Below are 17,776 nucleotides of genomic sequence, written 5' to 3' on the forward strand. Positions count from 1 at the left end.
ATTAATTGTGCAGCCCTACAACAAAACATAATGACACTGTTGTGACATCCCAGGTTTATATCTAAAAATGACACAATAACTCCACTTGATAATAAATAAACAATAAAAATAGATACAAACCAACACAAGTGCAACACAACAACTATTGCACATACAAGATGATTATTTCACTTAATCCAAATATTGCACATATGAGAATTGCAAGTTGGATTATTTCACTTATGTATTTCACATAGGATTTAGCAGTTAACCTGATCATGGTGTTTTGTTGGGCTGTGTTCGGAGTTCAGTTGTGAAATGGCCATTGGAAAGACACTGCTATTGCGCCTGTGAGTGTGAGGGGCTCAGATGGTAGCAAGCCGAACAGAACTTTACTAGGGTCGGTTGGGTTCTCAAGGATCCTGCTGCCCTCTTCAGGCAGTGATATCTATTCGACTTCAAGAGCACCAAACAACTGTGTCTGCACCTTCCGCCCTCTTGCTCTTGCTTTTATAAGACTTTCCTTCCTGAATGAAGTTACTGGCTGTGATGTAGTTTCCCAAACATCTTTTTTTCAATAGTGCTAAAGTAGGGGACAAAATCCAAGCTAAAGCAGAATAATATAGAGCCTATCAAGCAAACAGTCTATTCATATTTTTTCATTTCCTGATTGGTTAATTAGTTACTGATTATATCGTACTTGATTAATTGACTGACTTGTTTATTTAATAATTGTTTAATTTTCCTTAGTTGCATAATTTCTTACTGATTATCTGATATCTTCATTGGTTAATTAATTTACTTACTGATTAATTTCCTAATAGAGTCATTTCTTATTACTTCTTAACAACATGTAAAACACACTATTTTAAAGAATGCTTGTGTGCATATATAAACTATATTTTAGGGCTTGCCGAAATGCGGATCTGGACTCCCTTCATCTGCTTAGAGGAAGGGAAAAAGAAATGGAGGGCGAACTGCAGATACTGATGGAGGAAAGAGAGAGAGAATCTAATGCTCTCACTGATGAGAAAAGGAAAAATGAGCAGGTGAGATGGGAAAAGAGAAGTATATATGTGTGAGAGAGAGAGAGAGGGGGGGGGGGGTCTACTTTAGGGCCTATGGCAATACTGGTTGCCAGATTGATAAGCTGGATATTATGAATTTATTCGTGACTTTTAGGAGCACTACTTAAAAAAATTCAACCATGAATCTTTACACTTTTCTTTGACTGAACATTACCCTTACATAACCTGGTGTCTGTCTGTGCTTGTGTCAGTTGTCCGAACAGTACAGAATTGTGTGTGAGGAGTTGCGTACAGTGAAGGTGAAGCTGGATAAAGAGATGGACCAAGAGAAGAGAGCACAGAGAGAGAGAGAGGAGCTGCAGAGAGAAATACAGAGACTGGAGGAACAAGTGCACAGTATAGGGCAAGAGAAGGTGGAAATAAAACAGGACCGAGAGGACCTCAGGTAAAACTGTTGTCTGTGTTTTTATTCATATTATTAAAAGTAAGATGGCTTGTTTTAGTATTTAATATATACGGTGTATAGCAACTGCATTTATTACTGAATTAAAGGAGGTTATATCAGTTGATACCAACTGGTTGTTAACTATAAAGTATATTCTCCATTTACTTTAGTTACATTTTCCTCAAAAGACTGATTTGTTTTTATTAGGGTTTTATTTTAGTGCATTGTTACGCCTTACTTAGTGCACATTATGCACAGTAGAATGCCATGTCTTATTTGTATCTGTAAGTGATCTGGAACGGTTGGCAATCAAACATATTTTCTATTTTCATAGAGATTAAAGCAGGCCTGTCACTACACTTGGCTTTGTTTGAATCACTCAACAAATGTGCTTTGTCTCCTGATCATTAGTCCACTGTGTGAAGCACATTTTAACGTCAAATAAGTTATATTTATATGCCTTTTTTGTGTCAAAGAAAATCAGTGTGCAAATTTCAGCAAGTATTTCACTGATCACTAATCCCCACCTCAAAGCCTCCAGAGAATAAGCACGGCTGTATTGCTGGCTGCTCAGTGTCTCTCTACTGGCCTGAAAAAACAATCCACCAACCAAAAATATTCAGCTGTACTGTACGTGTGTTATTATCAGACATTAATGCATGGCTAAAGGACCATTCACACACACACTGTGCACAGGAAAAGTTGATCTATAATCTCTAACTGTCTACTGAAGTTGCCAATAAGTGAACACAAAGTATCAAAAAACCCTGAACATTGCTCCTGCGCTTAATGCAGTCATGCAAAGTCAACACACACTTCCATGTTAATGCTACAGCTGTGCTGAAAATGTTCCACCAAATAATATCTGCCATGTTCTATAATGGTCCCTTTCATTGATTTGTGTACAACAACAGATGGTATATAATTATATACTTACAAAGGTGCACCTGCAGAAGGTTAATGTGAAAAGGTACTATGTTAAATATATGTACTTAGGAGGCAAGTTGCATTAATGTCATAAATTCACCCCAAAAACATGCACAAAATGTTTTTATAGATCTAATTAACTTCATGAGTCACTGCACAGGAAAAGCACTTAACCAGCCCACTCTATGAGCCTGTCTAAACTTGTTTTCTTTAACTATGCACTTTTTTGCTGGAGTCATGGTGCAGTTTGTTCACCTAGACAAAATACATCATCAGATTAGCATTGACTTAATCTGAATTCTGCATAGATCAGTGTCAAATGTTATCAAATCAAAACATTTTCCATGTAGTATTTAAATGGAATTGAACCTTCTGTGGTAGTTTATATAGTCAAACAGACAGCTAGATAAGCAGAGTACCTTTATAAATAAATCAATATATGAACACTACACTGCTGCCTGCGTAACATGTGTGATGATTTTTAGGAATTTGAGTGGCAGCCTCCAGCAGCAGCTATGTGTGACAAAGGAACAGATTTCTGCACTTGAGGTTCAGAATACACAACTGCAAATGCAGGTTCACACACTCCAGCAGGCCAAGGATGTTCTACATGGTGAGATTTCCTGTTTAACCCCATTTTTTATTTAAAAGAAATTGTAATATTTAAAATTCCCAATCATCTCATTAATGAACAGAATAAACAGTATCAGTATGCTTTGGGATGCTTCTGATGACAGGTGTGAGTGTAAATAAGAGTTTTATAAATTATTATTTATTATTATAGGAGAGATAAAGTGTCTTCAGGCTGAGCTGGAGAGAAACTCCTTCCTGAGGGAGGACGAGAGAAGAGAAGCAAGTAAAGAACAGATGCGGAGTGAAAACGAGATTGAAAACTGTCAGTTGGAGATCAGGAGGTTGAATGCTGAAGCCCAAACTTCAATGAACAACCACAGAATACATGAGGAAGACAGAGAAAAGTGGCAAAGAGAAAGAGAGGCTCTGAACTCTGAGCTGGGACTGAAAGATGGGGAGATGGGGGCTTTAAAAAACAGGATGGATGGATTGGTGAAAGAAAATCAAAAGCTTGCAGTCCTGATTGGTGAAAAAGACGGTGATATGGAGAGACTGTTATCAGAAATCAGGGGCCTGGATTTGCAGATGCAAGAGGCGAAAGCTGAGATGGAACAATGGAGGGAGAGAGTGATAGACATTGAGCGAGAGAAGGAGGGACTTTTGGAAAGAGTGAAGCAGGACAGTGAAGATTTGAAAATAAGTGAAAAAGAGAGTGTCAAGATGGCTGACATTTTAAAGATGAGAGACATTGAGATAGATGAGAACAGTAAACACACAGAGGAGTTAATAGAGAACATAAGATTGCAGAACAGCTTAATTGAAAACCTAAAAATAGAGCTTAAAGAAAAAGAGGTGAGAATAGCTGCTAAAATAAACAAAGAGAAAATAAAACAAAAAGAAATGGAGGTTGAGGAGAGAGAAAAAGAACTGAAGCTGAAAGGAGAGCTAAAAAGTAAAGAAAATGAATTAGAAAGACTCAAAGACAATGTGGAAGAATTGAAGATGGAGAAGCAACACATGTCTCATCTTCTGCAGGAAAGCGACACTTACTTAGAAAAACTTAAGAACAAAGTGATAGATCTGGAACAAACAAATAGAGAAACACAGGATGAGATGGGGTGGTGGAAGAAAAAGGCTGCGGATGTGGCAAGAGAAAATGAAGTACTAATGGAGAGAGTGGAAAACCACATTTCTGTTGAACGAGAGAGGGATGAATTGACAGACCGACTGAGAGAAAGAGACAAAGAGATAAAAAAACTGAAGACAAATGAACAAGATATGCTGAGTGACTATGAGCGGATGAAGGAGGAGCTCAGAGAACAAGAGAAAGAGCTGAAGCAGAGAGAGAGAGCGGTAGAAGAACATAGAAATACAATAGTAAAGATGATGAAAGAAAAAAACGAGCAGGAGAAATGGAAAATGCAGCTACATGAATTGAAAAAAGAGAAGATGAGTCAAGAAGAAAAGAGGAATCAACTGGAGGAAGGAAAAGAGAAGATGAAGGAAGAGATTAATGTGCTTAGACTGAAGATTGGTCAACTGGATGGAGAGAACAGAGAATTTGAAAGGAAAGTGCTAGAGCAAAAAGGTCAACTCCAAATCCAGACCATTCTTCTGAAGGAAAGAGAGATGGATGTAAACCGAATGAGAGAAACTTTAGAAAAAAAAGAACAGCAGGAAAATGAGGAACTGATGACATTAAAAGAAAAACTGAAGGAAACAGAATTGGTCCAGGAAAAAGAAAGAAATATACATAAGGAATATGAACAAAAACTCCAGCTGGCACGAGAAAAAATAGAGCAATTGGAAGGAAAAGTGAAAGAACTGGCGCTAAAGAGCAAAAGTTTGACACAAGAGGCAGACGTGGCGAGAACAAAACTTGGGGATCAGTTTAGAGAATTGGAGAACAAGTCTATGCTTCTGCAAGAAAATGAAGAAAATGTTAAGAGATTAAAATTGAGAATGGAAAGTGGGGATGAGGAAAATGAAAAACTGAAGATGTCTCTTAAAGAAATGAAGGGAGAGATGGAGAGACTGAAGATCGAACTGACAGAAAGAAAAGAAGATGAAGTTTTGAGGTTAGAGCTAGAACAACAAATTCGAGATCTTGGAGAAGACTTGAGGATTAAAGATGGAGTTATTGATGCTTTGAAGGTGAAAACAGAATTCATTCTGAAGCAGAAAGAAGAGGAGCTAATAGAAGCAAACAGAAATAAAGACGCAATGTCAACAGAGGTGACAAAGCTAAGAGAAGAAGTAACTCTACTTTCTGTGAGCAAAGAGAAGGCAGAAACAATGGTGAAGGAACGAGATATAGAGAATAAAAATATAAAAGATGGACTAAAAGCTGGATTGGAAGAGATGGTCACTCTGAAGGAGCTGCTGGAGGAGAGCCATTGTGAAGGAGAAAAACTCAGGAAGATCTTGGAAGAGAAAAAGAATGAGATGATAAAGGGAAGAAAGGAGGAAGTCAGAGCAGCACGAGAAGAAACAGAATATCTAAAACTCAGAGTTCAGATACTCCAAAAGGAGAATCAAGAACTTCAGGCACAGCTGTGGATCAGGGAGGAAGATGACAGTAAACTGAACTGTGACGTTGAAGACATAAATAATATGGAGCTAGAGGCGCAGGAGACCCTGAAGATCACACTGGAGGAAGATGTAAAGGATAAAATTGATGAACTAAAAAAAGGTGAAGAATTGTTGAAAGATGAGGAAAATAAAAGACTGTGTCAGCTGAAGGATAATAGTTCTGAACTTATTAGTGAGAAACTGAAAGAGGAGGAGAGTGAGATTAACAGAATGAAGAATACCTTAGAGGAGCGAGAAATTGCCATGCTGTATAGTAAAATGGAAATGAAAAAGCTAAGCTTTGAACTTGTCAAAGATGAACTGGGAGAGAAGAGTTTCACTATGAGTGACACTACGAAGAAGGAAATGGAGGCAACTAAAAAGATAAAACATGTAAAAAAACAAAGTGCTAAAAAAATTATGTTTGCTCCAGAAATTCTTCCTGAAAACGAAACAGAGTTGAAAATCATTCCAGAATTTAAAGAAGAACATGCAAGGCATATGTTAGGGGAACAACTCGGGGATTCACAAATGGAGACAGACATTCTAAAAAGGCAGATGGAAAGAGAAAAACAAAATGTAATTACAAATCTGGAGAAAAATGTGGAGAAGATACACAGCCAGTTTCAAGAAAACTTTACAATCGTAAATGCACAGACAAAAAAGGACTTTCAAATGAAGGAATTACAAAGTCAGACTCGAATGGCCGAGAATACAGAATTACAAGCAGAGGTATATGATTTAAAGAAGGAAGCAGACGAGCTCAGGAAAGACCGAGATCGCTTAAGAACAGAACTGGAAAATGCTATGGCAATGTTAATTCTTTATCAAGAAAAAGCACATCAGCTGGAAAAAAATGTGCAGGTGAGAACTTGAAATTTAGTGATGCATGATCTCAAAGCACGGAAGTATTACAAAGAAAACATATTTTAAAAAAATATACAGTACATGGCCAAATACTCTACATTTGGACACCTGACCAGTCACATATATGTGCTTGGTGAACATCCCACTCCAGAATCAGTCCCCCCTTAGCTATTATAATAACCTCCACTCAATTTGGGAAGCCTTTCCAATGGACTTTGGAGTGTGGCCGTGGAGATTTGCCTGTTATTCAGCCACAAGAGCATGAGTGATGTCAGGCAAGAATGCCTGGGACATGTCACTGTTCCAATTCATCCCAAAGGTGTTCATTGGGGTTGAGGTTCTGGAGTTTTTCCACTCCAATTTTGGCAAACTATGTTTTCATGGACCTTGCTCTGTGCACAGGGATAATGCTGGAACATTTTTGGAGGGAAGTCTTAAAAGCTACAGCATACAAAGACCTTCTAGACAATCATGTGCTTTCAACTTTGTGGCAACAGTTTGGGGATTTCTCACATATGTGTGGGATGGTCAGATGTCCACAAACCTTTGGCCACATAGTGTATATACATATATCAGGTCCTAGCAGTGGAGCCAAGCATCAGCACCTTATCATGTGGACACTATGACACTAATTTAATTACATAATAATAATATACCGTGCATAATAAATGTTTTTTTGTTTGTTTTTTTGGGGTTTTTTTTTTCATTTCTGTTAATTGGCTAAATACCAAGAAATGTTGCATGTTATGTATACAAATTAGCAATGTATAAAAGGTATTGCTAATATTTAAATGTTGCCTGCAAATGACCTGCAAATATAATGTGTCTGTAATACTTCAGTGTTCCCTAGAAATGACTTGCAAATATGGTCATAGTTTAGTTATATAGAATTCACAACACAGCTTGCATAAAAGCATGGCATTTCAGTGTATTTAGTATGCACCATTTTATTGCTAGCATTGAATAATCATTCAAATCTACAAGTGAAGGGCAGGTGCTAGTCATAGGACAAATTCCAGCCTAACTGCATTAGATCATTGGATCCTGATGACAACGTTGTAGGGATACAACTCTGATTCCACTGTTGGTCCCCTGCCCCAAGATTTGTTCGTGTACAGTGGTTTGATAGAAGATATAAACCCCCACAGTTTAAAACAAATCGATCTACTCAAAATACTTGCTTGGTCAGTGATGGTGATTTTTGTTGAATCCTAGATTTGAGGGGGTTTAACTGGTTTAACACTATTAAATGGTGGCGGTTAGATTAAACCCATGCTATGAAACCACTGGACTGGTTCACAGTGGACCTTAGTGATACCTTTTTTCATGCCCTTCTCTTTGACCCTATGGCACCATAGATGTTTTCGAGACGTAGGCAAAGTGGCTTTGTCTCCCCTGATGGTCAAGTCATCAGGTGGATGACTGGCACATTCTCCCTCCTTACACACATTGCTGTGGTCTAACAGTGAACTCAGTTTTTTTAACACCAAAACAGGCCATACAATTTATCAAGGTGAAGCTAGCTTCACTGACAATTCTAGCCCTGTCACCCCAATGTGTGGTAGACATTATTATGCTTGCCAAACAAATTGACCAAGGTTGCTACATCCAGTCTCGGCTCCTCTTCAGTATTGTTGAGGGCAGCCATAGTGGTAATTCCACTAGGCTTGCTTGAACCACAGGCAGTATAAACAGAGATGTGTCTTTAATACCTGCTTGCTGGTGATGCAGGTGGGGTCCACTCAGGAGCAGTACCCAATTGGAGAAGGTCCCTTAATTTACTGGCTGTGGTGCTACAGAAGCACAGAGGATATGTGGATCCCTGGTGTGAGATTAGAATATTATTAACCAGCCTTCAAGTTCCTCTTACCAGTTTAGGGTAGCATATTGTTGAGTATCTCTCTGCATTTCATAGAATCTCATAAGGTGGACCCATCCATACTAAAACCAACTCATTTACCAGACACACCCAGCAAGGTGGCATCTGCACCAAGATGTGGTAACCCAGATCTAGGAAGGGTTTGGAAAAGTGCAGGTGGGCCTCTTCACCAATGCTAAGTCAAGATATTGTTGACATTGTTGTCTGCCTAGTAGAGCCTCAACTTATACAATTTCCTCCTCTGCTGGCTATTCTTTACATAGAAGAAGAAGCCTTTATTTGTCACATGTAGATTACAGCAAGGCTCAGTGAATGGACAGTGAAAATCTTTTCTTCGTATATCCCAACTTGTTAGGAAATTGAGCTCAGTGTCAGTCATGATATGGCACCCCTGAAGCAGAGATGATTAAGGGCCTTGCTCAAGAGTCTAAAAGTGGAAGCTTGGTAGAGCTGGGGCTTGAACCAACCTTCTGATCAGTAACCTAGAGCCTTAATCAATGAGCCACCACTGCACACAGGCTGCTTCCTCAGTCAGCAAATGTTCTGTCACAAATGTGTTGCCTTATATATTCGCTGTATTATTTACTGTGTTTATTATTTTGTGAGGTGGTGAGCAGCTGTGAAGAGGAATCACAGGGACGTATGTGTGCCCTGCAAAGAGGTGTGGCTGAGCTGGAACTGAAACTAATGAAATTACAACAGAGAAATGAACGGCTAGAACATCGTATTGAGAAGCTGAGATTGGAGAAAATGAACCTACGAGACACTTTAAAACAGGTAGAGTCAGGTCCACTAACAAGACCTCAATTCACCTGAATTTTAATTCTATCTGAATATTCTGTTTCCTTTATTTTTCCAATTATTATATGTCATGTATTTTTGTGCATAATAACCTCTGTACACTGTCATACAGTGTTAATTGTGTTTATATTCATTCAGTTAATATGCACTATGCATTATTTGTTAGTTTTCTTTTACTTATTGCTGGACATCCAGTAGGCCAGACTAAATTATATTATTATCATTATGATTATCGTCTCCTGGGACATCTATACAGTAGGTGGGTGCCTCTTCTTCAGGAGGTGAAATGTTGATCAATTGGGTTAGTCTGTTGATTGTAAATGGTGTACACTTATATAGTGCCTTTTTAACCTTAGTGGTTCTACAAAGCTATTCACACACATACTCACACACTAATGACAGCAGAGCTGCCCTACAAGACGCTAGTCTGCCGTTGGGAGCAATTTGGGGTTCAGTGTCTTGCCCAGGGCCACATCGGCATGTGGAGTCATGTGGGCCAGGAATCGAACCTGCTCTACCACCTGAGCCACCTCTGCCATATTAGTATAGATCCTCCTATGAGTGAGCTGCACACAGTCCACCATGTTCTCCGTGCTGGAGGAGCTTCAGTGATAAGAAGACTCAGTATGTTTACATGGACAACAATAATCCGATATTAACCTGATTAAGACAATGCTCTGATTAAGAAACTACCATGTAAACAGCGATTATTGATTACCTTAATCCGACTGAAGTCATACTCTAAGTAACAAAAATCTAATTAAGTATTCCTATTTTAGTCGCATTATCGACATGCATTACAGACATGTTTTTGCCACATTTTGCGACAGGACACATACACATATAGCAGGGGTCAACTGTTTGACGGCAAACGAGAGCATGGCTGCTTCCGAAACTGCATACTTACCTACTATATAGTAGGCAAAATACATGTATTTCAGTTAGTATATAGTAGGTAAGTACATGGTTTCAGATGCAGCCCATGGCTTCAAGCAGTTGTCTGTTTGCATGTATAGCTTAGGCTTGCATGGCTGCTTCTGGAACAGGCTTTTTTTACCATATTTACCAAGGGTGCAAATATTAGTGGTATGATTGCAATGATACAAGTTAACATTAGACCATCAAACACGACCAACCCCTGGAACTTATTAACCACAACTGTGAGCTGTGTAGCATATTTTCTAGTAGAACATGCAAAACAAACTTACAGAAACTGATATCCAGATCCATTTGATTAATTTGTAGTCACTGGCTCATTTATTTTCAGAAGAAAGATATAGATGCCCAAACATATTTCACTATCCCATCAAATATTTCTATAAATAGGAGGCACAGCTCAGATCTGTTCATGCTAAGATTCTGTGCTTGTTGATAGTGGTCTAAAAAAAAAACTAAATGAACTCTGCCATGATTATTTTTCTTTTCCAACAGGTTGAGCTAGAGAGGGAGAAATTGAGATGTCAACTGTCACAGTCAGATGCTGAACTACAGGTATGGATTAAACAACTTGTAGCAGGAGTGAGTTGCAAGATATCATGTGAGCAGGAATATCTATATTCTATCTGTTTTCTATTTCTCTAACAGAAGCAACTGTTGCCTGTTAAAATAGTTTAGGTAAAATCTGTGCTCTAGTAGTAAAAGGTGAATGACAAAACCAGAATTTTTATAATTATTATAAATATTTATTTATTTATTTATTTATTACACTACATCACCCCACCACCTATCAGTACCCAAGGACACAAAGCCCTGTCTTGCAGAATCTATGTTAGCCAGTTTATCCACATAGATGGCTTATCAGCATTATAGTAGCTAGAAGTAGTGTAAAAATGCTTTTCTATCAGCTTTTTCTACTTGGACAGTTATGAAGATGCTAGGCTTTCATTATTATGAATATAATACCAACTTACTTTGTTAATTACAATGAGGTATTATGTGCACTTGATGTTTCTTGTGTAGTCCTTTATCTTTGAAGACTTCTTTTTCTTTGCACAACTAGCTTAGGTCTACTTAGTATAATCTAGCACAGTGGTTTTCAAAGTGGGGGCCGCGGCCCTCTTGGGGGCCACCAGGGGGCGTCCGGGGGGCCTCAACAATTTGGTGTGAAAAATAAATACATACATGATTTTTTCTTTCTCACTCTCAGACAACCACACCACACACACACACAATCAATTCCTAATGTAATGTAAAGATGTAAGATGTAATTATTAATTTAAAAAAAAGGGGGATATATTCAGAAGTCTGTATTTTAATGTGTTTTAAAGACATCTTGCAAAAGGGGGGCCTCGGTCAAATGTTAATGCCATTTGAGGGGCCTTGCCCTGGAAAAGTTTGGGAACCCCTGATCTAGCACACCAAGTGAAGTGTGGTTTTTTTGTTTTGTTTTGGTTCGTTTTGTTTTATGGGGTTTTTTTGTAGCAGTATTCCTTCAGCATTACTTAAAATTCACAACAGACATGACATGTATACAACATACCTGTAGTTTTCTAAAACTTTTCTGTTCAAACCACGTTTGTCTTTTTAGTTTAGTTCTGTCAGCTACTGGCAAGAATAGGCCATTGTTTACAGCAAGTAAACTAAATCCCATTTTGTCATTCTGACTTGATAACAAAGTGTAAATAATAAAGTACTGCATAATGCAGAGTCAGTGGTATATGAGGATTGGTGGATAGTCGAAGCTATATGTAATTAAATCACAGTTCTCCAACATGACATCTGGACAGAGAACAAACAACATAGGCTTATGTTATTAATGTTGGAGTAAAATTATTGCAACTGTGGTCATCTGCAAGAATGGATTTTGACAATCATCACCTTATTAAATTGAATCTACACAATATACAAGAAAGGAGGAAGTAGCCCTCCTTATTACATTTTGTGCTGCCAATAACCTGTCCCTTAATGTCAGCAAGACAAAGGAAATCATTGTTGATTTCCTAAGAGGGAGAGGAGAGCATCCTTATTCATACAATGTAATGCGTATATGCACCCCTACGCGTACAACGGACTACAGTGAAACGAGTGAGGAGTTTTAAATTCCTAGGAGTTCATATCCCAGAAGATCTCACTTAGTCAATCTACACCCATCCACACCAAGGACTCCACATGCCCCAGCTACAGCCTGTTTGACCCCCTACCATCTGGAAAGCGATTTTGGAGCATATGAACCAGGTCTGCAATACTAAAGAATAGCTTCTTCCTGCTCACTTCCAAACTGCTCATGCCATACACACTGAAAAACACCCCTCAATGTCCTATCTATTGCTGCTACTCACCTACTGTTCTCTGTGTCTTTTCATATATTTACACCTGAGGCTAACTAAACTACATTTTGTTATACTGTACACCCATGTACAGTAGGGGAAATAAGTATTGAACGTGTCAACATTTTTTTTTCAGTGAATATATTTCCAATGAGGCTATTCGCATGAAAGTTTCACCAGACTTTGGTGTTAACGTAAGAAATCCTGAAATATAAAGAATTCACAACATTAAATAAAGTTGTATAATAAAGTGGAATGACACAAGGAAAAAAGTATTGGTCACACTAACTGAAATTTATTTAATACTTCGTGGAGAAGTCTTTGTCTGTAATGACAGCTTCAATGCACTTCCTGTATGAAGAAATTAATCAGCTACAGTATTCAGGTGTGATTTTGGCCCATTCTTCTAAACATATTGTCTTTAAATCTTGTTCAATTGGATTCAAGTCAGGTCAAGACTGGGCCATTCTAACACCTTGATTTTTTTTTGTCTGAAACCAATTGAGAGTTTCCTTTGCTGTATGCTTTGGATACTTGTCCTGATGGAAGGTCCACCCACGTCTCATATTCATCATCCTGGTGGATGGTAGCAGATTCTTCTCAAGAATCTCCTGGTAAAGGGCTCCATTCATCGTTCCTTCAATTATATGAAGTCTGCCAGTACCATGCGATAAAAAACAGCCCCACACCATGGTACTCCCACCTCCAAACTTCACTGTTTGTATAGTGTTTTAAGGGTGATGTGCAGTGCCATTTCTTCTCCAAATATGGTGTGTAGTATGACAGCCAAAAAGTTACATTTTGCTCTCTTCTGACCAGACAACACTCTCCCAGTATTTCATAGGCTTGTCCAAATGAGTTGTAGCAAACTTTAAACAAGGTTTGACATACCTTTTCTTTAGTAATGTAGTCTTGAGCAGTGGAGTGCATTGCCTATAGTTTTCTCTGTGACAATGGTACCTACTGCCTCTAAGTGTTTCTGGAACACTTTCCGAGTGGTCCTTGGCTCTTTGGCTACTCTTCTGACTCCCTGGTTAGAGATCTTGCAAGGAGCTCCTGTGTGTGGCCGGTTGATGACGGAGTGATGTTGCTTCCACTTGCGGATAATGACTCCAATGGTGCTTACTGGGGGATTCAAAAGTTTTGAAATACATCTGTATCCGATTCCATCGATATGTTTTGCAACAATAAGGTTGTGAAGGTTTGGGGAAAGCTCTTTGCATTTACCCATCATGAGATATTTCTCGTGTGACACATTGGTAACAAAAAGCCTTTTTTATAGACCATCAATTTACTAACCCAACTGATATTAATTTGCATGGATAGGGGGTATAATTATTTACGGAATTCAGCTGGTTCCTTGCCTTACCTTGCCTTGGAGAACTGCTTTTTCTTGGCATGTTCAATACTTTTTTCCTGTGTCATTCCACTTTCTTACACATAACTCTATTTATAGACGTTAATGTTGTGAATTCTTTATATTTCCAGATTTCTTCAGTTAATACTGATGTCTGGTGAAAATTTCATGTGAATAGCCTCATTGGAAACATATTTACTGAGAAAAATGTTAACATGTTCAATACTTATTATGCACAATGATGACAATAGAAGATTAATTAAATTGAATATAGATAGTGTATGGATTTGAATGTTTACCAGGGCAAAAAACTTCTGTTCATAATATGGGACAAAGAATGATTTAAAGCACCACTGACGCAAGAAATAACAATCAAGAAATAGCACATTTACTACCCACACAGTACACTTCAGACTACAAAATTTAGTTGCCATTCTGACTCATCAGTAAATGGTATAATAATATATTTAATATGTCTATTAGACATATGTAATAATATACAATAAAATGTGAACTGTACTAAAAAGTGTGTAAACTGAGTTTTTCTGTATCCCTTTATAAGGACTGCAGCAGTCCTTCTGGAGCCAGTGAGTTGAAGTGTCTGAGAGCACGAACAAGTGAACTGACTGCACAGGTTAGAGGAGATTTTTTTTTCAAGAACACCTTATTTATATCTGAGAATAATTAATTTAGAAGAGTTGTGCTAAAATGTGTTATAGGTTACCATCCCTATTGTTTTTATAGTTTTTTTTTTTTGTTTTTTTTTTTTTAAAAGATTAAATCATTTATGAAGTACTGATTCAGTTAAGAATAGTGGACTTGATTATTGGTGAGTTATAAATTTAAGGGTTATGTTCGAATACTGCAGTGTTTGTCAGCTTACCTTGTCTGTGAATTCACAGGTTCACCAGTTACATCTGCTGCTGGCTTCAGATCATCAGGAACGGGCAGACTTTATTGACCAGTCCTTGAGGAATAGTAAATCACTACAAACACTGAGACAGGACCTGAATGACTCTCTCACATTGGTGTCCAAGCAGCTTGCCCCTTCAATTTTGGAGTGTGAGACACAAAGACTGGACAGGAGCATAAGAGGAGAACAGCTCAAGATGTTTCTCAGTCACAGTTAATGAACTAATGAGGTTTCTTATCATTGCAGATGTAACAGTCATTTTTGTTAGCTACAGTGCCTTGCATAAGTATCCACACCCTTAAGCTTTTCCATATTTCTGGTGTTACCGCCTGGAACTGAAATCGACCTAATTGTGATTTAAATGTCATGAATCTAAAAGAAATAGCCAATAATATTGTTGAGGTGAATCAATATAGTTTGCTATAATTATTTACATACAACATTAAAAGCTGTGATGGCATAAGTATTCACCTCTGTTACTGTGAAACCACTAAATTTGTTTTGGTGCAACCAGTTGCCATCAGAAGTCACATAATTAGTTGAATGGATTTGACCTGTGTGCAAATAAAATGTCACATAATCTCAATATAATTAAACCTGTCTCTAGAAGGTCCCAGACAACATTCTTAATCAACTAGCATCATGAAGATCAAAAAGCTTTATTTTTAGAAAAAGAATCTCTCAAGCTTTGAACATTAACAAGTTATTAAAACTTGGAAAGAACATGGCACATCTGTGACTATGCCTAGAGGAGGCCATCCACCACAATTCAGTGACCAGATAAAGAGGGAAATCAGAAAAGCAACCAAGAAGCCAAGGGTAGCATGCAACATGATGCTCCCATCACTATGCTTCACTGTGGGAATGGTGTTCTCAGGGTCATGAGCAGTGCTGGGTTTTCGACAAACATTTGTGCCAATACCAAAAAGTTAAACGTTGTTCTGCAGTCTTCAGACATGCTTTTTGGCAAACACCAAATGGGTTCTCATATGATTCATCTCTCTTCTCATAAAGTCCACCTTTACAGAGTATTCATGCTATGGTTGTCCTGTGAACAGCTTCTCCCATCTGAGCTGTGGCTCTCTCCAGTTCCTTTAGAGTTACCCTTGGCCTTTTGGTGGCTTCCTGGTGGTCATGGTGTATACTTATGCAACACTTAGTCACTGTACCTTTAAGATTCAATTATCTGATTTGCCAGTCTTATTTGGTATATTGGTCACCTTTAGACTTTAACTGTTTTAGCAGGGAAAAGCACAATTCTGTTATTTACTTAACCAAACCTGTATTTGTGTATTTATTTATTTATTTAGAACCATTTAGGCAAGTAAATATTTTAATTTGTAATGTTTTTATTTTTTATTTTTAATGTTCAGAGGTTATTTGTAAAGTCTGGGGGGAAAAAAACACCTAAAAATACATAGATTTTGCCTGTAAAAATAGTTACCCTATTCTTTGTTTTCGGAAAGATGACAGTGAGAACCTTAATCCGGGCAGACTCTGGCTTCATAAAGCCATATGGAACCTAACTGCTTTCCATTCAGGATAATATTAATCTTGCAGTCATACAGTAATGTGTGCTTACCAGCCGCTTTATTACAAACACCTAAACACTGGTGCAGTCGTGTAATTATCCAATCTGCAAATCATGTGGCAGCATCACAGTGTATAAAATCATGCAAATCAATAGCTTCACTTAATATTCACATCAAACATAAGAAGAGTGGGGGTGGGGGGGGGTTAATGTGCAGCAGGAGGAACGTGTAGTTCGACAGAGGAAGAGAACATAGAGTATTAAGCATGCTCTTATCCTGTAGTAGTTTAAGTGGATGTATATTGTGCGCAGAGTGCAAGCAAGGATACCGACAAGGCGAGCTATGACATCGTAACTAATAAATGAGCTAGAAGGCATGAGGGCACCCTGGGATATAAAGCAGCCAGCCACTCCACCCTTAACAAACTTGAGTGGAGGGTTACAGCTTCCACACATCCTGGTTAACCAAAACACTCTATGCCCATGAACCCTCCAGATCTTTGCCATTACCTATAAGAAAATCTATTAACAAAAGACTTGATTAAACAATTATGTTTTCAGCCTAGACTTAAAAATGGGGACTGTGTTTCGAAAGAGTCCCGAAAAAGAATTAGAAGGCTGTTCCATAACTGTGGGGCTTTGTAAGAAAAAGCTCTTCCCTTACTGTTTTTGTTTTTATTCGAGGTACCAAAAAGAGCCTGCATCAGCCTACAGGTCTGGCGGATCATAAAAGACAAAAATGCCATTCGGATATTGTGGTGTTCTACCATTCAGTGCTTTATAGGTCATTAGTAGTATTTTATAATCAGTGCAAAATTTTACTGGGAGCCAGTGCAGTGTGGATAAGTTAGAAGTGATGTCATCTTCTGGTTCTAGTAAGTACTCTGCTGCTGCATTCTGGAATAAATGGAGCTTGTTTTACGTACCTACTGGAACATCTACAAAGCCAGGCAATTATAATAGTCCAACCTAGAGGTGACAAAACGTGAACTAGTTTTCCTGCATCTTTCCTGTGGCACATAAACATTATTTTTGTTAATGTCTATTAGGGTGGAGAGATATGCTGTGTCTTGGGTGTGTATTCATGATGAACGAACAGGAGTGTAGTCTCCTCAGTGTAGTCCCAGGTAGCTTGTTACAGGCCACCACATTGTGAAATATTTGCTCTATTTCCAGACAACTTCTCATAACCTCAGTTAGTTCTCTGGTATCCATGTTTTACTGGTAATTGATGAGCTATGATTGTTTATTTCTACAATACTGTAATACACAATGAGATTCACTGTCCTCAGAAGCATTTGTCGAAATCTGATTTCCAAACACATATTCCTGACGTTATTAAATTTAAATTTTGCCCACAGTCATCGTTCGGATTCAGGTTGAATGCAAATAAAGTATATCCATTCAGGTCACATACTGTCCTCTGTTTATTGCCAACACCTGGAATTCACTGACTACATTACAGGACTGATAAACGGGTTGAAATGGTTTTGCAAGATATTGAGTACCATCTAAACAGAGTGCAATAAACTCTGCATTATTTAAAATTAAAAGGGTTTTTATTGTATTATCCACTGAAGACATCATTGTCTAAAATCCCAAAAAATAATGGTAGACTGCATCTTGACTGAAGGTCTTC

The 17,776-nt window shown here is 38.1% G+C and overlaps 1 protein-coding gene across 7 annotated transcripts in view; it reads left to right on the plus strand.

Annotated features, from left to right (window-relative positions):
• si:dkey-230p4.1 (centrosome-associated protein CEP250) overlaps positions 1–17,562 on the plus strand; it is a 45,975-nt gene extending 28,413 nt beyond the window's left edge. For 3 of the 7 annotated variants that reach the window (XM_053626340.1, XM_053626342.1, XM_053626341.1), the window contains 8 exons: positions 887–1,028; positions 1,259–1,452; positions 2,865–2,992; positions 3,164–6,387; positions 8,876–9,046; positions 10,502–10,561; positions 14,256–14,327; positions 14,596–17,562. In XM_053626340.1, the coding sequence (XP_053482315.1) occupies positions 887–1,028; positions 1,259–1,452; positions 2,865–2,992; positions 3,164–6,387; positions 8,876–9,046; positions 10,502–10,561; positions 14,256–14,327; positions 14,596–14,823 (4,219 nt within the window). In that variant the 3' untranslated portion in view covers positions 14,824–17,562. The other 4 variants (XM_053626343.1, XM_053626345.1, XM_053626344.1 and 1 more) reach the window with 4 other exon arrangements.
• The last annotated feature ends 214 nt before the right edge of the window (positions 17,563–17,776 follow it).

This window comes from Ictalurus furcatus, chromosome 6, assembly GCF_023375685.1.
Source record: "Ictalurus furcatus strain D&B chromosome 6, Billie_1.0, whole genome shotgun sequence".
In the NCBI taxonomy this organism is placed as follows: Eukaryota; Metazoa; Chordata; class Actinopteri; order Siluriformes; family Ictaluridae; genus Ictalurus; species Ictalurus furcatus.